General features: G+C 38.5%; 1 protein-coding gene across 8 annotated transcripts in view; it reads left to right on the top strand.

Moving 5' to 3' along the window:
• LOC139978061 (BRISC complex subunit Abraxas 2-like) overlaps positions 1-22,086 on the top strand; it is a 33,472-nt gene that overhangs the window by 3,813 nt on the left and 7,573 nt on the right. The window contains exons 3-10 of one of the 8 annotated variants that reach the window (XM_071988009.1): positions 1,647-1,831; positions 3,293-3,381; positions 8,076-8,164; positions 8,728-8,961; positions 10,622-10,695; positions 13,174-13,268; positions 13,647-13,799; positions 15,616-15,742. In XM_071988009.1, coding sequence (XP_071844110.1) covers positions 15,696-15,742 — 47 coding nt within the window. In that variant the 5' untranslated portion in view covers positions 1,647-1,831; positions 3,293-3,381; positions 8,076-8,164; ... (3 more) ...; positions 13,647-13,799; positions 15,616-15,695. Of the gene's footprint in view, positions 1-1,646; positions 1,832-3,292; positions 3,382-5,784; positions 6,322-8,075; positions 8,165-8,727; positions 8,962-10,621; positions 10,696-13,173; positions 13,269-13,646; positions 13,800-13,842; positions 13,952-15,615; positions 15,743-22,086 lie in introns of those variants that run through there. The other 7 variants (XM_071988010.1, XM_071988013.1, XM_071988011.1 and 4 more) reach the window with 7 other exon arrangements.

A 22,086-nucleotide genomic window follows, 5' to 3' on the forward strand; every position in this document is an offset into this window, starting at 1 on the left:
TTTGCGTGTAGCTGTTCTGCATTGAGCTGCAAAATGGTTCTTCCTGTCGCATTTGGAACAGGTCTTTCCATATGCAGGACACTGGTACTTCCCAAAGACGTGTCTGTTCCCACGGTACTTGCATTTCTGAAGTCTGTCGTCTTGCCCGCTTTGTCGGAGCGCGTGCACCTCTGTTTTCGTCTCGATGGTCCTTATCCTTTCTCTGGATAGTTCCGCCGACTGGCACATATCCTCGCATGATTTCAGGGTAAGTTTCTGTGCCCGTAGTAATCGCTCTCTGAGTGCCGAATTTGTGATACCACACACGATCCTATCCTGGACAAGCGGGTCATGCAATGATTCAAAGTTATATGTTTGTGCCAGGACTTTGAGTTCAGTGATGTATCTGTCCAACTGCTCCCCTGGCTCCTGAAATCTCGTGAAGAATTTGTATCTTTCTACAGTTTCATTTTGCTTTGGGTTGCAGTAGGCATCAAAGAGTGTGAGGAGCTCTCCAATTTTCGGGGAAACATCGGCAGCGCCTGCAGCTGGTACCGGTTTTATAGTCTCATATATCTCACGTCCGGTAGTGCCCATAAGATAGAGGCACATTTTTCCTTTAACTTATCATCTTTGTCAGACATTGCCAGTTCTGCATATCTTGAATTCTTCTTTCCAGTGTTGCCATCTGCTTGCCAGTTTGGGAGAAGCAAAATCAATCTTCTCTGGTGGGGGAACTTTATCCATACTGTTATTGTAACTCGCGATCTTTTGGCAGAATTTAATTTCAGGAATCGTCTGAATGTTAATTTTAATTCTCCAATGTGTACACGGTTTTGTATTGTACCGGTACGTACAGTAACGCGATTGTTTTCTTTTCTTATTTTCACCTCACCAGACTGTTGTTTCACAAGGCTTTACTACTGTATTATCACCGTGCTGCAGTGCGTTCCCCTTTGTTGCATTATGAACTAGTCGAACACAGTTATATCTTACTGTTATAGTTTAGCGTACAATCTGCAGTTCCTTTCTTTGCTTACCACATCACACTGCATTCTACGTTGCGTCTTGGATTACTGTACTGTTTTATCGCATAGTCCTATACATACGATACTGTGTATGCTATTCTAACGGTGCATTCGCATAGCTGAATCTTAACGAATTGCTGACTAATTCACGGTGATATTCGGGTGATCAGTCCTTCGAATCTCGCAAGAATGGTCCTCAAAATTATCTTAAGTTTACTTCTGACACCATGTTTCAGTTTGTGGCCGTCGAGCGTGTCGTATAAAGAATATAGGAGGCGATCATTTATTTAGTTACAGACTATTTAGTTATTGTACTTCAGTAGCCATATTCAATGGAGTGCACAGACTCGTAGTGTGTAATATGAAGAGCAAGTACGGTAGCTCATACTGATTAGCTACATAAATGTACTTGTCACACAGTGAGGCTGTGGTTTACAAATCCCGATGATCCAGTTTTGGCAAAGAACACCTTCAATTCTCTTCTCTTATTCTTAGTAACTTAACAGTTGCACTGGAGTGACATGCAATTATCAGTTTAACATGTTCCAAACAGTTCAGGAATACATTGGGGTATGTCCTGTAGGTCAGTTTGGGAGGAATCAGCTGAGCTAAACAAAAGTAGTTTTCATCACTTTTCAGAGCCAGAGACAAAAAAACCCTCCCTGCTGACCCTTCTCTGGATGACGTTTCTGCAGGTAGGGCAAGCCAGACCAAGTGGACTGTGATCAGGGATACCAATACAACCTGCAGGAATCATAGATGCACCAAATTGGTCAAGCTTATCAAAATTGGTGACTGGAAATGTTGTTGCAGACGTAGGCCTGGTTACTGCTTACACAGTATTGCTCATATGTATTTACACACTGCACCTTGCATACTGAAATCTCTGAAAAGACATCTTTATGGACCTAAAATGATAATTGCATAGAATTTTGTTGTGGTTTATATTGTGACGACTATAAAAAGTATCATATTGGTATTAAAAAAAAAAATCATCTCTCACTTAAGGTGGCATACTCCTATTAGAGTCTATAGCAGTCCGCTTTATTGTTCTCCTTCAAGAAAAGTGCCAAAAAGCAGCAGGGGAACATCTTTTGTGACCTGTTATCAATCATGATCTAGTTTTTGTGGCTTGCATGTTGAAGAGCATGAATGGAAGTACATGTAGTGAGAAAATTGTGTCAATTGAGGCCATTTCAGACCCCTTTAAGGCCTGCCAGGAACAGCGTAGGAACACCGAGTGAAGAGGTTTGTTTACAAGTGACAAAAACTTCCGGCTCGGATAGCAAACAATCTACATGGTCATGATACGGAAAATTGATGGTGCCGTAAAAGGCTAACTTGACAGCTATCTGGTGATGGGTAGCGTTTAGCTAGTGAAAACTTCTATCTAGACTTAGTGATTTAGTGATTTAGTGTGTAAGTCAATGGGGCTTTTAATGGGCGTATGCTACCTGAAGGATTCTTGCCAGGTTTGTTACTGTTTTATTAAGTTTTTAGATGGACAAGAGTTCACTCTTGTAGCTACATAGTGATTCCAAACACAACCTTTGATTCAAGTCCTACAATTCTTCCATATCAGAAAGACCTATAGGGTCGTCCCCACATCCATTGCTTGTCTCTCTGTGAGCCATCATAGCACTGTGATAGGCCCTTAATAGGGCTTGCAAATTAACTAACCTGTTTCCTGTAGATTCTGCAAACATGGTTTGTTGTGACTGAGTTGAAAATATCTCATGTCCTTTATCTGCTGGGTTAATTACTCTCTCATACTCTTCCTTGCCGAGCCTTCTATAAGCAGGTTTGCAAGAGGAATTAGTTGCCATATCTGTATCAGAAGAGCTAGGAATATCACCAGTGCAATTGGCATCAGCTTCAGCAGCTGTTCAAGCAGTAAAGCCAAACCTGTTACCTGGCTTGAAGGTTGTTGCATGCCTATCAAACATGCCTTTCCTTCTACCCATTCTTCTAAATACTAATCAGTTTTTATCCTTAAAATATACCAATTTTCCAGTGACGCATTCACTAGTTTTGTTTGTAAGCATTTATTGGAAGTCTAAGCAGTTGAATAGCTGCACATAGAATGATACAAGACAAGACTTATGCTGAGAAACTAGTCAATATGATTGACTACAACTAGTTTGGAATGTTGTTTGAACAGCTCCCTCATTCTAGATCTGGTCACAGCTAATAGCTCTCCTGAGTATTTTTTGCACCAAAATCTGACAAAATACCTTTGAAAAGCAGTGCCAAAGTAACAAGTAACTTTTTCTCTTTCACTTTAGAGCCACAGCTAAGGGCGCATGCTTACTGGATGCTGGGAGTGATAAAATTTTCAGAGGGAAGAAGGCCAACCAAGTTTCCACCAGAAGGGGTAAGTAGCACCAAACTGAGGGACCGTGCTTAAAACACATTGTGTGGACCCAAGAACAATTTAGACATTCAGTAGATGCCTGTCATGCTGATGGAATGACTTCTTATCACACTAGGGAATATGTCAATCATTGGGCTCTCACTTGTTTAAAGTTCAGTACTGTATTATTCATATAGACTGTACAACATGTGTGAGACACCATATGAAGATTCACCCAATAGACAGAGATACACAGAAATGATGTAAGTCACAACTTCTGAAACTATCATAAAAATGAGGTTTAATGTGGAGTTTAAATATCTCAGCTGTTACTTAAGGTGGCATACTCCTATTAGCATCTATATCAACCTGCACAAGTGTTCTCCTTCAGGAAAAGTTCCAAAGAGCAACAGGAGAACATCTTTTTTTATATCTTATCAATTAGGATCTGGTTTTCTTGGTTTGGCTGTTATGGAGCATGAATGGATGTACAAGTGGTACAAAGATTGGGTCAGTTGAGGCAAATTTAGACCACTTTAGGCCTCCCTGGAGCAGCATATGAACATTGTTTACTGCTGAGTAAAGAGGTTTGTTTACAAGTGAGGAAAATTTCAAGCTCTCATAGCAAACAAAAAGTCTGCACAGTCATGATAAAGAAACTTGAGGTTCAAATGAATGTGATAAATTAATTAGAATAAACCAAAAGCAAATAGAATAAAGGGTAATTTAAACCAAGAAATACTGCACGACGCAACTCACATGCATACCTGTAAATGTTACCCACGCTCGACGACACATACAACACTGACACGCAACTGGAAACACAGCATCACACGCATTAAAACAATCAAAGACCATTAACAGGGTGTACTGCTGAGTTTCTGGAGAAAGATTGTAAAACAAGCCACCTGCTGCTGATCAGAAACAAAGTCTAAACATTCAAGAGTTCTGCTGCCTCCATTGGTCTTTATTATAACTTTCTGTCAAATATCATTGGAGATATGGATATTTTGGCTTCCAGATTAAAGGTACAAAGCCAACATGTCTGGGAGGTAAATGCTCCTAAAAAGGTCAATGCCCGTTCACTGATGCACATATTATATGACATCACGGTCACGCCAATACATGTGTCCAAATGCTTCAAAGCATGCCTTTTTTTTCTTTGTTGATGTTGGATCTGGAAAATAACCATTTCATCCTTAATTAAAAGTCTTGAATTTTAATATATCAACACTGAGGGAACCCTGAAGGATTGATAATCCAACACAATCGTAGAATAGAAAAGGTGAGGGATTTCTCAACCAAGGCTTCCTATACAATTGAGTTTTCTCCTGGCATGTTGAATCCAGTGTAATAACCATTGGCTGGAAACTCACTTCTGATTCTTTGGACTGCACATGATGGTAGCACAACCCTGACGTGTCTTGCTAGGATCCCCCAGCACCTTTGAACCTGTTGACCGTAGGCTATGTATCTGTACTGTACTGCCTAAAAAAAAATATTGAAAGTTCAAAATGTATTAATGTTGGCCCATGATGTCCACAATAACAAGCAGGGATACAATGTACAGTTATGGTTACATTTGTTGTGAATTTACACCTTCCATATTTCATGAAACATTCTTTTGTTCAGACAATTGATTTGCAAAACTCCAGGCCTAAGTACTAGCCTAGCAATAATGAGTATAAAATGACACATATGCCTACCTAACATGGCTGCATAATGCAGCTTACGTCCCGAGCCAAACTTTCAGTATGCAACCAACACTACTACTACTAGTAGTACTATGCACCATACTGTACATGTATGAATACATAGCCAACACACAGTACATATGGGTTGTAAGGATTCTGTGGTTGTAAGTCACCGTAACACAACTCACAACATGGTTAAGGCAGTTCCGCAAATTCCAACCACACATGCACAAAATGGACTGGATTTTGTTTGCTTCATTACTAAATTCTTACCACGTTGTATGCTCCTTGCAATAGTTCCGAATGGGTTTCTTCTTCGATATGTTGTGGAACTTCAATTTCGGCTCATTTGACAGGCTCGAACTGATACGGTTCTATATCCTAACAGTAACACCTCAGGTCCACCCTCAACATTTGGTTCAATATTGGCATGATCCTCGCCTTCACTCTCAGCTTCGAATATTACAGTAGAAAGGGCACTCTATTTCTAGTACAATTTCACTGCCTGGTGAAGAACCACTATCACTTTGAACTTCGGTTGCCACATTTGGTTCTAAATCTGACATTCGACGGGAAATTTAGATTTGATTTCGCGCTGACTTGTTATCGATTGTTTTGTGTATTTATGTACACGTGTCGGAGTGTAGGTATGATGTTCGGAGGAAACAGCGAGAGCAAATCGTGTTCCTAAAATGTTGTCACATTAGGTCATGAGATTACGAAAACAAATTTCGAAGGGAAAAATCAAGTTTTTAACTGGCAGAGTGGTTGATATATGTTCTAGAGAACATGCTTAAATGGATCCCAAAAATACAGGATGTTGAAATTTTCGTGTCATGCCATAATCAGTAAGAATTTGAAAATTGCCATTTTAGACTCTATGAGCCTTAAGTATAGCTAAGGGGGTATTGGTTATGATATGTAATCACGGAATATGACAAAAACGTCTCATCATTTTACCCTTGAGTGATTTGGGGGCAAATTTTGTGAAAAATCACCAAAATATCGCAATGTGGCACGAGATTGACACGGAAGTAACAACACATTGGTACACCATGTGCCCCAAAATGCACTGACGAAGTAATAATTAGACTGGAAGAACATGTTCATGGCCTGTGGAGACCACTGTACTACCTGTGTCTGTTGTTTTGATCTGTGTGTTATTGAGATGTGTAGTAGTACAAGTAAAGGATGGTATAAGGAGCCACTAATTTCAATGTTAAGCTATAGAACAAGTAAAACCTGAGGAACTGAAGTTGTACATCTGGTGAGTAGTCTACTTTTATACAGTGAGGTGCTGATAGTCGTGATCGATTAATCGCCAGTAGTCGCGATTACACTTTGGAAGTTTGATTAATCGCTCTCAAAACCTAAGTTGCGATTACTGGACTAAAGCTAGCACTACACACAATCTGCTATTGAAAAATAGCCTAACCTATCAAAAACAACACTTAAGCAGTTTGTCAGCAAATATCGCAAACACAGGTTCTTACAATGCTACACTAGAACTGTGCTGTGTTAAAAATCAGTAAGCACCTGTTCAGGTTAGAGCCTAGCCTAGAAGGTGAACGTCCTTCTACAGAAAACTCTTGCATAGTAATCATCACACCGCTACAGGGTGTTGCATCTATTCATTTTTTTGCTGTGATTAGTGCTAGTAGTTGTAGTAGCCTTGTAGATCCATTCCAAAGTTTTTGATTTACTTTGGAGGATTTTAAGAAATGTTGAATATTGAAATTTGTTGACAGTTTTTGTTTGGTAGATGTTTAAACATGAATTAGACATCACACATTAATACTTGAAAAAACAAATACGGACAGTGCACCATGGAGAAAGATTTGTTTGACTGTATTTCTGCAATGTAGAAATGACAGTGATGATGCCATAACTGTAACCGAGTATCGCGAGAAGAGCTATGCGATTAATCAACTACAAAAGTAAGAGTCGACTATCAGCACTAATACTGTGTACCTAGCAGAGCAAAATGCGACAGTCAGAATTTAAATGCATACATTACACGTAATATATGTGGTGTAAGAATCAGTTTTATTGAGACCCAGACTGCAATCAGAATAAGGATAGGCCTATATGCAGTAACACATTTGTAACTGGAAAGCTCACACCTTCACAATGTCAGACTAAGATTGGATGGCATGGGCTGATGAAATAAATGCAAAAGTGGCAAAATATACATCAGCCCCAGCAAGTTACACAAAGGGATGCAGGATGTGGACAGGTGCCTACACCATCAGTATGCCAGGGGCACCAGCATATGGCATTATCCGCACAATGCTATCCCTGGCAGCTAAGAGAAGAGCCACATTCCAGCATCTGCTCTTCAAAGTATTGTGCAAAGAAATTAATTTTGAAGTACCAAATCATTTCACATCTCCCACATACTGTATGCCACAACAGCCTATGCGTGGAGGTGTCACATCCATTGCTTGTGTCTCTGTGAGCCATCATAGCACTGTGACAGGCCCTTAATAAGACTTGCAAATTTACTAACCTGTTTATTGTAGATTTCGTCATATATCAGAGGAGAGTACTGCTTTAGTCAGTGCTCTGTAGAGAGACCTGTTTAGGTGTACTACATCAGAATGATAAGCTGCAGCCATTGTTCTACTGGACCCATTACATGCCTTGCCATCAGCATCAGTTGTGAGGTACATGACCGTACCCATTCTTCATAATAATAATCAGTTTTTATCCTTAAAATATACCAATTTTCCAGTGACCTATTCACTAGTTTGTTTGTATACAAATGCTTATAAGCATTTATTGGAAGTCTAAGCAGTTGAATAGCTGCACATAGAATGATACAAGACAAGACTTACACTGAGAAACTAGTCAATATCATCTACAACAACGATTTAGGAACGTTGTTTGAACAGCGCCCTCATTCTAGATCTGGTCACAGCTAGTACATAGCTCTCCTGAGTATTTTTGCACCAACATCTGACAAAATACCTTTGAAAAGCAGTGCCAAAGTAACAAGTAACTTTTTCTCTTTCACTTTAGAGCCACAGCTAAGGGCGCATGCTTACTGGATGCTGGGAGTGATAACATTTTCAGAGGGAAGAAGGCCAACCAAGTTTCCACCAGAGGGTGTAAGTAGCACCAAACTGAGGGACTGTGCTTAAAACACATTCTGTGGACCCAAGAACAATTTAGACATTCAGTAGATGCCTGTCATGCTGATGGAATAACTTCTAATCACACTAGGGAATATGTCAACCATTGGGCTCTCACTTGTTTAAAGTTCAGTACTGTATTATTCATATAGACTGTACAACATGAGTGAGACACCATATGAAGATTCACACAATAGACAGAGATAAACAAAAATGATATAAGTCATTACTTCTGAAACTATCATAAAAAGAGGTTTAAAGTGGATTTTAGAAATGTCAGCTGTTACTTAAGCTGGCATACTCCTATTACAGTAGCTTCTATATCAATCAGCGCCAAGTGTGCTTCTTCAGAAAAAGTGCCAAAAAGCAACAGGAGACATCTTTTTTGATATGTCATCAATCACTGGACTGGTTTATGTTTTTAGTTCTACCATGTAGCTTGTACTCTCCCTCTCTCTGAGTTGTGCTCTACTCCTTCTGTATGCTCTGTCTCTCTTATATAGTCTATCATACTGTTGTTTCCTTTGCATCTGTTTCAGAGTCTGGATACATGGACTATTTGAGCTCACCTCTAATCCTGCAGCTTCCATCTTCCTGGCTATGGACTCTTCAGGCCCTTTATTTGTAATGTTTGTGGCACTGTGGTCCCTGTACTGACTGTTGCGTGAAATGTTTGTGCTATGTTTTGGAATGGAAACTCTAGAGCATTATTGACTACCTCTGCTTTTTGAGTGGAAGTCTGAAACTGAGTGGACCATAAACATTTGCTGCAGGTGGGTGTCTCAGGTATTTCATTTACAGTACTGATTTGGCTTAACTCCTCTTTTCTGACTGAACCCCAAACACAGTGACATAAGTCTTAACTTGGCCAGGCTATCTTGGAGGTTGCAGTACAAGCTATGTACCAGGAGGCACCCTTCCAGATAAGTGGGAGTGCTGTTTAACCATTAAAATAACAATGAATGGACATAAATAAACTTGGTTTACTTGCAGATTGCGAAAAATAGTTATTCTTAAGAGATGTAAATTTGGTTTTTTATTAGAGTTGAAGTATGAAACTTTGTTTCCGAGCGAAAACATGTTACTTGAAGCAAAATAAAGATGCCCCGCCCATTCTGCTAGGACGCTTCCATTTTTCAAAAATGCGTTTTCTCTTTTTATTTTTTTCTATTTTGTTTAATATAAATTTGGCATGAGACATGTTAATCAGGTTAACTTTGATGGAATAATTTTATACCAGTGGAAAAACTTAACAGTTATTACTTTCATTTCGGATCATTTCCGAACAAGATAACACACTAAGGGTGTGACCATTTAAACGATTAACTGTTTAACCGGCCGCAAATGCACTATCGGTTTAGAAAATCACAAACCGTATAAACGGAAAATTAAAAAAAAAAATCAAATACATTTTAAACATGAAAATTATTTAAAAATATGTAAAGAACTGAGTAATGTACTGCAAACTATCAATAAAAAACAGAAAAACGATGTTTTAGGCATGAATAATGTGTTCAATATAACTATAGTATTAGGCCAATAGTCACAAGCTCATGATAGTGTCGTCAATTCGTTTTCTCAGTTTAAATTTGCAACATATATCACCCGTGTACACCGATCAATGGCATGGTGAAATCCAGTGTGAAAATATGTCGATGCCAAAAGACGCAAATGGTCGTTCTAGAAAGTATCGTAATAACATTAACAACACAAGGCCAGTTGGCTCTCTCAGGTCCGCACGTATACAGCCATTTTTTCCACACATGGTATTATACTGTGCATGCATTTTGGGCGGGACTGCGGCAAACATAAAAGAATATGAATGAAAATGATAAACCTTACGATATTTTTCACAAATATTGATGCTTAGATAAGTGCTTCCTCACAATCAACGAGCCGCCCCAAAATTCGCTCCGCTCACGTAAAACTTCTATATATATATAACACGTGGAAAAAATTCGAGTTTTTACACGCATAATTCCCACTGACATTGGTCATAGAACATAAGTAGGTCATTGACATTTGAACTTGCCCAAGTTCATCGCATCATGGGAACGACACAACACATTGAACATGATGTTACATTCTTCCGCCATCTGGACTCAGAGTGTAAATTTTGGTGTAATATGCAAATTATGAATGGTACTGCGCTGCGCGGTAAAATTTAACCTATTGCGACAACAATTTTGGGAAGCTGTTGTTGAAGAAACTTTTGTATCAAATGTAAAGTACTGTATCATGTATGTGACACAAGAGAAGAAAATGAAATCGGAGGCTGCTACAACCCATCGCAAAACACGTGCGTAATTTGTTTTCTAAACATGACTTTTAATGAGTAATCAGGAAAGGTGGGTAAGTTTGTTAAGTTAGGCGAGTTTTTGTTTAAAAACTTTTGATAGATAGACAAATATATTGTTTTTTTTTCTTCAAAAGTTACGTTGTTGCCGAAGGCCGAGTTATATAAATTCAGTGATCTGAACTTCTGAAGACCACGATATACTGATCAGGTGTGTTATTCTTTTCATCAATTATTACACGTAATGTTCGCAATATTATTGGGCCTAATTAGTAATTAACATACATTGATCGTTGTCTTGTTACCTGAATTGCTACTTTTTTGAAAAATAAAAAAAAACCCTTAATTATTGTACTCATGTCCTATTTTCATTAAAAGTTGAGTGACATTACTTCGAAAAAGCCGCAACCGGGAAACAGCGTTTAAAAGTTTAACCTACCGGCAGGTTATACGGTTAAATGGTTAGTGAAATATCCGTTAGGTCACACCCTTATAACACAAAAAAAAAAAAAAAAACTTTATGGAATGAAAATATACTGAAAACCATATCGCAAAAACACAAAATCGCCTATAACTCGAAAACGGAAGGAGATTTTGACTTTTGTCAGCTGTGTAGGGATTTCCTAAACCGAATTTTGATGCGCTCTATCCACCTGTGTCATTTATGAGCTTCTCTGATGTAAGCTGCAGTACGTAATTTCTCTATACCAGTTCCGCAACATTTATTTACGCAGTAAACATTGTTCATTATGTTCAATGTTCAAAGTTGTGCTCCACACGCTTCACAGATATTGTTTTATGTCGTTCATTTTCAATTCTAGTTTAAAATTACATTTTCGAACGATGCATTGCATGCCTTGTCAAACATTCCTGATTAGTAAAACTAAGGAAGGATATTTGATTGATATGATTTTATGAGCTGTTCTACTTGAAAAATGATGATAAAATCGAAAAACAAAACATTTACTTCTCATGTGACGCATACCGGGAGACTCATAAAAACCCCCTTCTCATTAAATTAAATTTACATGCCGTCAGGCCAGTTGAAAGCCCTCCCCAGTAATGTTTGATCAGCTCTTCCCAATATACAATACTCAAATAATCAATGAAAATATATTCATTTTCCACAGGTTTCTCCCCAACTTGGGCCCAAGCCACTGCTTTATTTTCCTAGCAGTCATGGAAACAATTGTTTGCAACTCTTTGGCTGGCCAGGGGTTTTCAAGTTTTATTAATAGCACAACTTCTGATTGGTTTATTCAAGATAAACTTTCTATCCCTGCTGGATTGTTCTACTTATATATATGAATGAATATTTGGTTTTCAATTAACTTAGTTACAGGTAACATCCATTCCATTATGAACAGTAGGGGCAAAATAATGTTTGCTTCTAGAGTAAGCCAACCAAAGGTTCTGCAGTGCTAAACCCCCCACGAAGATAAATACTATGCTAATTAACAGATGGTAGGCGTGAATTTGACAAAGCCAGGTTTATGATTGGACTAGGCCTCTCAAAAAAGTTTGGTCGCTGGGGATATCCAGGGTAGGGAATGCACATGTAAGCAGCATACTGTAGGTGGCCCAGACCCAGGCTGCGACCTTAATTACCAGGGCAGTCCATCTGCATTCGCGGGCAACTTACAGTAACTGGGTTAGGGGGAAAGTAACAGGATGTTTTTTATTTTGCGTGCATTGAAGCCGGGGGGAAGATTTTTTGGTTTGAAAGTGAGTGCGGTAAACGGTACTGTAGTACGTCAAGTAACACAGGAATTTATTGGAAAAAAAGATCTCTTTGATATCCAGCTACGACTGTTTCATTGTGTAAATTTTTTTTTATTTCTTGTTTTTCTGACGCTGGGTTCATTGGTGAGTTACTTAAACTTATCTTAGTTTAATACTAGCCTATAACTTAAGTACTTGTTACGATCGACCAAGACCAGTTTTTATTATCCTAGCCATATAATTTTTCAAACACCTAGTACAGAACTTACTCTGTCTTATATACAATCAAACTTTTGCAACGTTTGTAATATTCCTTGGCCACTTCTGGTATAGTCTGAAAACGGCTGTAGTTACACTAAGGATTCAACGTAGGTCGCAACCTTGATATGTCTAGAATTGCCTTTGCCGTTGTTGATCGCGATAACTTTCGTGGAAATTTCGTTGAAACTACATTGACAACCGTGCCCGCAGAAGTCTAAATCTTAATGAAATTATTTGATTTTTATCGATTTTCAACTTTTTTATCGATCGTTGATTTTTTTTCAACGGGAGTTAAGCGAAATCAGTACTGTAGTTGTGTGCTGTCAGTGTGGGATATTAGCAGAGATCTCTTTGTAGCATTTGGCATGAATGGAAATGTGTACTTCCTGCTCCTCTTGCATACAAATGAATGCTTTGGGCAATGTGAATGATTTCCAATGTAGCACTTTGCAAGGCAGTCTTAACATGTTGATAAAGCCTTCACAACTTTGCAGTGGTCGTATTTGAGGGCTTTAATTCCTGCAAGTAGTCACCTCTGCCAGTACAAGGCAGGTCAAGTCCTCTGCAATGCACTTTTGTATCAAGTGCTTCCTAGTCACAGTTTGTGCAGGTAACATATCAGAGGAGAGTACTGCTTTCGCCAGTGCTCTGCGGAGTGACTTGAGTAGGTGAAGTTGGTCTAACAGCATATGGTTCTCTGTTTCAGAATGAGTAGCTGCAGCCATTGTACCAGTGAACCCTTTACATGCCTTGCCATCAGCATCAGTTGTTAGGCACTTCTCCTTTAGTGGGTTCTTACCAGTAAGTATTATGGATGCACAAATCTTTCCACCATTCTGTTCATCTTTGACATTGGCATCTTTACTAAACAGCCCTCATTGCCTGGAAATTGCAACTTGTGACCCCTTCTTCTATTCATTTCACCAATTAAGTTACAGTTGTTACTGTGATTGTAATCAAAATTAAATTTATCCATGGTGACATTCTCAACAATTACATCTCTGTATTGGCTTGCACGAACAAATGGGGTCTTACTTTTTGCATTACGCAGACAGGTATGATATTGACGATCATATTCTGCAAAAATTGGAGAGTCTTTTGAGAGGCCATGCAGTTGCAGTGTCTTCTTTATACACCCCTTTTCTGACATATCATTTTCATTCATTTCTTCTATTGCAGGAACAAACTGGTTGGCTGACTTTTGTAGTGTTCTGACAGCGGGACTGGGAAGAGAGATGCTGCTGAGCAATCTATGAGCTGCACTTGAACTGATCTACATCTGATGCAAGCCTAACTGCCATGCAATGTTTAGTTCTGTGGGATTCTTGCCAGGTTTGCTTCTTGGTTTAAACCTTTGTAGATGGGCAAGAGCTTACAGTACCTTTGTATCTTCAGAGAATGCATCCAAACACAACCTTTAAGCCAAGTCCCACAAATTCTTCATATCTAAGTTTGCAAGAGGAATAGGTGCCACATCAGAAGGGGTAGGCATGTCACCAGTGCGGTTGGCATCAGCTGTACGAGCTGTAAAACCGAACCTGTTACCTGGCTTCAATGTTGTTGCACGCCTACCATACATATCTTTCCTTTTACCCATTAAAATATAACAATTTCCTAGTGACCTATTCAGTGGCGTCTTTCGCGACTGACTGCACTTTTGTTCTGAACTTTTTTTCGATACATTTGTCTCCACTGGCGCTCACTTCACAAAGTTATTAGCCTCCCCAACCAAATGTTGTTTACCTACTGAAAGAAAGATAATTTGCAATGTGTTTTTCAATGGTTAAACTGATATTATTATTACCATAAATATTGTATTGACTTTCCCAATAATTCTAACCAATATGGAAGGGTAATAACACAGCATATGATTGTATGTTATTGGCATGCGATGTAAAAACCGGTGCATGACTATATGATATGCACATTGACATGTGCAACACGCGAAACGTGAACAATTTTGGTTATATTTTTCCCAAATCAGCCCCCCCCCCCAAATCATATTGGGCCCCTACGCCTATGACAGTAGTTCTATTAGGCATTTTTTGGAGTATGCAAAATCATACCAAGTTTTGTGTGGTGGAGTATAAGAATCGCGAGATACAATTTATGAAAGTGGCAAGACAAACGTGGTAAATATGACTGATTAAAGGCCAATTTGATCAACATTTTTCAATTTTTAGGTCATTCACAATCACAGGAATATATGAATAGGCCTAGATAAACTGTAGTGCGACAGTCGGAAATTCCAACTGTCGCACTCCAATTTTCCAACTATCGTCAGTTTTATCTATTTCGGGGGTGAGACACCCCCCACACCCACCCCCCTCTAGCCACGTCCCTGGGTGTAAGTCACAACTTCTCAAACAATCATTAAAAGAGGTTTAATGTTGAGTCTAAAAAATTTCAATTGTTAGTTAAGATGGCATAATCCTATTAGCATTTACATCAATCCACCACAAGTGTTCTCATTCAGAAAAAGCAACAGGAGAACAACTTTCTTGATATGTTATCAATTAGGGTCTGGTGTTTTCTTGGCAGGGATGTTAAGGAGCATAAAAGAGAGTACAAGTGATACAAAAATTTGGTCAGTTGAGGTAAGTTTAGACCAATTTAGGCCTCCCTGGAACAGCATACAAAAATTGATTTCTGCTGAGTAAAGAGGTTTGTTTACAAGTGAGGAAAACTTCAGTCTCTCATAGTAAACAAGCAATCTGCATGGTTATGATATAGAAAATTGGGGGTGCTATGAATGGCCAACTTGTCAGCTATCCAGTTATTGGTTGCATTAAGCTTGTGAGAGCTAAATAGATTAAGGGATCACATTACTTTTTGATTTAGTGTGTATTGGGGCATTTAATAGGTGTATACTACCACAGACCCTTTTATCATGCCGACTAGTATTCAGCAATTGGTTGAGCAATATTGTGTGTCTATGTGAAGGACATTTTATTTGACCGCATAAGAATCATAAACATTTCAGAAGTCCAACACCTGTTAACAAACAATTTAATAACTTGTTAGTACTTTTATTTTACCATCATTTGGTCAGCATAGAATGCCATTAGTTGAATCACAGAAACTATATTTGATAAGTTGAAACTATGAACAATCAACAGTGTGTTTTGTTTGTTTTCTATCAAAATAGGAATTAATGGCCAAAGAAGTTCAAAATTCCAAGGCTGCTACTAGTGCTTGAGGGAAGACTAAAAGCAGAAAGAATGCCTAATGACAGAGAAAGAAGACATATTATGCAGACACTGTGTGACTACATGGTAGGATATACATGGCTAAAATAGGTAAACAGTTTAATACTGTAAACTCACACTATATCATTGCCAAACAGCTCTAATAATCACGAGGAGCGATTTAATGCTGCAACGTTACGCTGGATTAACTATCTCAAGACCCGACTTGCATTCGACAGATACTACTAGTGGGCCCAACTTACAATAAAGTGAGCCTAACAAGTAACTTTGAAACACCTCTTAAGTTCAGGCTCAACTTTGAAACTAAGTTTTCCCGATGACCTTCGAAACTTGTTTTGCGACAAGCTCTGCTAACCTTTCAACCAGAGACAAAAAAAATCATATTTGCTCACGCTCGAAATGATGCTGATTTAATACTTGCGCGCAGATTCCTCAACATCATGTGTATTTACTGCGTTACTAGCGGGGCCCTATGTGGGTGAAAGTGATTTGTATGTGCTTCCTCGTGCACTGCTGACAGCCACCCGGTTCATACATTTGTATACTCCCACCTACGAAAACCAGTGTCTAATATTTATAATATATATATGTTTATGAGCTTGCCGAACGTTACAACATCATACAGAAAGCCATGCCGGACAAAATTATATTTAATGATTATAGTAACATATACATTAGTTACTATTTATAAATATATGATATGCAAATATGTCATGCATAACCTATATACACGAGGTGTATGAGTAATCTGAATATAATACGGCATTACTTGTATATACTGCATATACTGTGTATATATATATATATATACATATATCTGTATATATATATATATATATATATATCTATATATATATATCTATATATATTATAGATATATATTTATCTATATATATTATATATATATATTGTAATAAACGTTAACTATTTCGAGTCCATTGCTGCTCGGAGTTCAGCGATCGTCAGGCCTACTGATCCGTAAGAAAGTATGGGTTGCTATTCCACGAACTACCATTTGGGTTAAACACGGCTGGGTGGTTTCCTTTTGTGTCTGTTGCCATGTCTACAGGTAGAGATGAGCTCGCTTCTCTAGTTGAGCGTGTTGCCTTTGAGGGTGGTAACTTGGAGCTTTTCTTTGCAAAGATTGCATAGACCAGACTGCCGCTTGTGCGTTTGGACTGTGACACAATTTCCCAGTGTATTGAATATTCAGCTTTTTTCTCCTTGAGTTGCCAGATGTGTTTAGAGAGTTCCGTTTCTTTCTTATATCGGTCATGTTGGAATGATTTGGTGTGGTTGTTGTATCTCTTCTTAAATTCTCCGCTCGCGAGGCCTATGTTTGACGCGTTGTCGGTTCCTGAAGTGACGGTGGCTTTGTAAATGACGTCATTAACCAAGCAGTTGCCGCGAAGTGGGCAACTGTCTACTTCTCGGCAGTTGCATGTCTTTTCCTGGGGGGTTGGCTCGTTTCTTTCATGACCTTTGAGTTGTGTGATTTGATGATCTGTTGCATGTTTCTCATACAGCTGTAACTTTATTTTGACTGTTGATCTGTTGAAGATTTTGTGTAGCTTGTTGGTCTGTGGGAATTGCTTGTCGATGAGTTTTAGGAAGTCCGCCGCAAAGTTGGTCTTTACATTTTTGCTGTATGTGGGGTTGTACCATGTGATTTTTCTTGACCTGCGTTTCTTGTTCTGTTTGGTGTTTTTGTTTTCCTTGTTTTGGTATTTGATAGTATAGTTGTATCCAGCTGACCGGAGGGCATGATTGTAGGTGGGTGCTGCTTTCTTGAATGTGTCCTGGTTAGATGATAGACCAGAGACTGTTCTTTCGATGGCTGGCGGTATGTTCTTTATTATTGCGGGCGGGTGGTTCGAGTGTTGGCTTATGTAGATTGGTTCGTTGTTTGGTTTTCTGTAGGGCTGGTACTCGCTGGTATTCATGTTCAAAGTGACGTCAAGGAAGTTGACTGTTTTCAAGTTCGTTTGGACAGTGATTTTTAGTCCACATGTATGAACGATCTTGATTAGGGCTTTTCGTATTCTGTCTGCTTTGCTGCCTGAGCATGACCTCATTACTGGTAGCCCATCGTCCCTGTATAGTCCCAAACCAGTGATATCGGGGTTTTTCTCCAGTTGGTTCAAAATGAATAGTCCCACCAATTTACAAACTTCTGCTTTGTCAAATGCACCCATTGAGACGTGGAATTGGTTACCCGTGTCTCTCTTCTCTTTTGCCCTTGTGATCGTGAAGGAGAGATCGCCTTGCGTGCATGATAGTCTTGTATTCAGTATAACTGATTCTGGTGTATGCTTTGGCCCATGCTAGACATTTGTGTATGAGATCCTTGCTTATTGAAGGGTAAAAATCAACAATATCGAAGACCAGAAAGGTGAGACTGCTCTTTTCCTGTATATTTTTAATCCATTCCAGTACGCTTGTGGTATGTTTGCATTTATGTGGTCAAGCATGGCCTTGCTCACTCGTCCCATTTCAGGTTTTTTTTTGTGTTTATTAGCCTGCATTTTGTGTTATCTTGAAAAATTTCTTTGTTGTCCTTGATTGTCACGAAAGCCGTTTTGGGTCCAGTTTTATTTATTCGGTTACCTATTTTTAATTTGTCAGCTAGACTTGTGTATTCATTGTCTATTTCGGTGGCTGTGTTGCGGTCCGCATATTTGTATTTCTGAGATATGTTTACAGTTAGCAACCCACCATATTTGGCGGGGTCCATCTTGTACATGTTCCTGGTTTTGTCCGCCTCTACGAAGATTTCTTTAGAGGATGTGATGTTTTCTATGTCCTTCTTGAGGTTGGACAGGAACTTCTCCGTCACTTCCTTGAACTTAATGTTCTCGACCATTTCCAGCATATCGGACTCGAATGAGACCAACTCCGGGATTTGTGGTGGGACGCATCTCGATTTTAGCCCGTATGCATGGGTGGTGGCGGTGTTGTCCTCTTCACGGCTGGTGTCACTCATTTCCGCATCGGTGTCAGTGTCGGCCAGGATAAATAATGCTCTCCATCGCATCCGTTTATCAGCTTCTCTGTCATCTCTAGCAGTCTTTTCAAGTATTCTCTAGTTGATGGCAAAGGAATGTTCTTGCCCGAGTAGTTCATGTTGTATCGTTCCATACTAAGCTGTAAAAGCATGTACTGCTGTTAGTAAGTAGAGTGCTCAACCGAGGTTCAGGAGCCTAACTATAAAATATAGCTAAAATACTATCAACGGTGAAAGGGCTCAATACCGAAGTAGAGCATGATATATATATATTGATATATATATATTGTAATAAACATTTAACTATTAAGAGTCCATTGCTAATCAGAGTTTCACTCTTGTACAAGTAGTTGTACAGCAATCGTCAGGCGTACTGATCTGTAATAAAGTATGGGTCGCTATTCCACGAACTACCACACACATATATATATATATATATATATATATATATATTTTTATATATATATATATATATATATATATATTTATATGTATTTATTTATATATATATATATATATATATATATATATATATACGTATATATATATATATATATATATACGTATATATATACGTATATATATATATATATATATATATATATATATATATATATATATATATATATTTCGAGTTGGTTATCATCATGTTTGATCTCACGAGTGGCAAATATAACACCAAAACAGAATCACAATATCCGATTATTGGCGCCTTTATATCGAATTTGTATTCACTATACAAGGTGGTGCCATTTAGATGTACCGTACCGTTATTGCTCTTTACATGCTCTTTTCTAAATATCACTATGTTACAGTTCGTTTGGCTAGTGGAGAACGTCCACATGTAGGCCGTGTTGAAGTTTACCACAACGGCCAATGGGGTACAATATGTGATGATGAGTGGGATAACCACGATGCATCGGTCGTGTGTCGTCAACTTGGCTATGGGGACGTCGGAACTGCTAATGGCAGAGCAAGCTTTGGCTCCGGGGTAGGTCAAATTTGGTTAGATAATATTGCTTGCAATGGATCTGAGAACAACATTGAAAATTGCACAAGTAACCAATGGGGACAACACAACTGCGGACACAGTGAAGACGCCGGAGTTATATGTGGCACAGGTAAGGTGTGATTCTTTAGTCGCTGATGACTTTGCATTCCACTCCGTTGTAATGCTCTTAGATATTTATGATACGTCAGTGCATGGATCGTGTTCCCTATGTCACGTCATTGCCTCAAATAAGCCCCTTACAACTATGTGAGCTATCGCGTACTTTATTTTACAATTTGTTTCCTGTATTCCAACCGACTTAACATTGCAAAGATCAATCTTCCTGATCATACCCTCGACAGCCTCAAAAGGTTCTGTATTGTAAACCCAACATTAAAGAACACATTATATGGTCAGTTGTTGCAGACTTAAACGGCAATCGTTATTCCATGGTTGAATTACTTTGCCAACACTTGCAGTTCGTGTAAGTAACGTAGCACAACTTGTCGATCACTAAGTTGTCGTATGCTATAGTAGACACTTTATGAAGCCGATACAATGGTTGTTCTTCATATCGTTGTTTGTTTTTTCCAAAACGAAAAGTATCATGGAAGTTCAACATGGATAGTAGCCGAACTAATGTATTGCCTAAAGTAATATGTTAACATCTCAATACACACCATGCAAATTGACATATATCGTTGAAGCAATGGAGTAAAGACAAACATTCACACACAAGACGTATTGCACATTTCTATTAATATGATATATTCTTGGGATTTGGTAGTCACTAGCGTGTCTATAACACAGGATGATGATATTAGTTGGATGTGTTTCTCTTTTACCAAGAGACAACCATAACGGGATCTTTGGAAATTGAAGACAACTTTGTTCATGATTTAACCCATACAGTTCGTTTAGTCGGTGATTCGGTGTTTCCTCGAGAAGGTCACGTGATGGCTTACCGTAATGGTCAGTGGGGAATATTATGTCGTGATTCGTGGAATGACCGAGACGCAGCAGTCATATGTCGTCAACTTGGGTATCACGTCGGAGGTGTGGCTTTAGATAGAACTGCGTTGGTTGACAGTGGTTCAACTTGGGTGACCGACTTTGCCTGTACAGGACTGGAGAACAATATTAACGATTGTCATAGCCGGGAATGGGATCGACAATATTGCAACCACAGTGAATACTCTGGCCTTTCTTGTAGCACAGGTGACGTTGAAATATATATATATATATATATATATATATATATATATATATATATATATATATATATATATATATATATATATATACGTATGACTAAACAGACCATATACACACATTTACAAAGTCACAATATAGATCCGAAATCTGGAGAAAATATCAATTGGCAAATCCTACATCACAACCTACCCAATACCAGTGAAAGAAAAATAATCGAAGCCCTTACCATTAAAGCCAGTAATAACTTAATGAATGGCTGTGCTGGACGTCAATTGGATATTTAAGCTTTTCACATCTTGCTGGTCCGTCTGTGCGCTCCGAATACAGTTTGTTCGCTGGTGCGTTTCAGCTCAGGGGAATTGGTTTTTTTTTATTTTTTTTTTAAAGTTTTTACTTATATACACGGAGTCGGTAGTTGCACCTCATTCCTTGATAAAGCCTTAACCCGGCGAAATATTGGAACATACAACTTTGTATACTTTTCTTACTGTGCTTGTTGAAGTCTCATTTTCTACAATTCATCATATACACCAAGCATGTCAACATCCGCTCTTTCATATATATATATATTTATATATATATATATATATATATATATATATATATATATACATATATATATACATATATATATATATTTTTGTCAAGTCTAGAGGATAAATCTGTTCTTCGTCTGGACAAACATCATATTTCTTTACGCAGGTAGGCGTAGTCCCTCCATATATGATGGGCTGTAATTGTTGTACTCCCCAATCCTTACTCCTGTGAGTCCTGTCACTGTACCCATCCCAAATCCCTACCTTTCTCACCCCTCTGGAATCCATTTAACATTCAACTGTTAGACCACACTGCTACTACTGTAGTTGAACATTACGGTGGAGTAATTGCACAAAAGAATAATCAAAACAGAATATTTTGGAAAACAAAAGTCGATAATAAGTAGTTTATTATATAAACAGTATCAGTAAATGGAGCAACAATAAGCTGTAACAGAAACCAACAGGGTAGGATGCAGAGATATTTATATATTGAAAGCTTTTATTTAATGCAGTTTGGTGCCTTGAATCAGCAATTGCAGTTTTTACCTAAGTACCCAGTTTATTGATGTACTCTCATTAAGAATCCGGAGGGGCACAGCCACTATTTCGAGGGAGAGAATTAGAAATTGTCTTTGATTTTCTTTGAGATAGCAGGGGCACT

This window comes from Apostichopus japonicus, chromosome 12, assembly GCF_037975245.1.
Source record: "Apostichopus japonicus isolate 1M-3 chromosome 12, ASM3797524v1, whole genome shotgun sequence".
NCBI classification, from domain to species: domain Eukaryota; kingdom Metazoa; phylum Echinodermata; class Holothuroidea; order Aspidochirotida; family Stichopodidae; genus Apostichopus; species Apostichopus japonicus.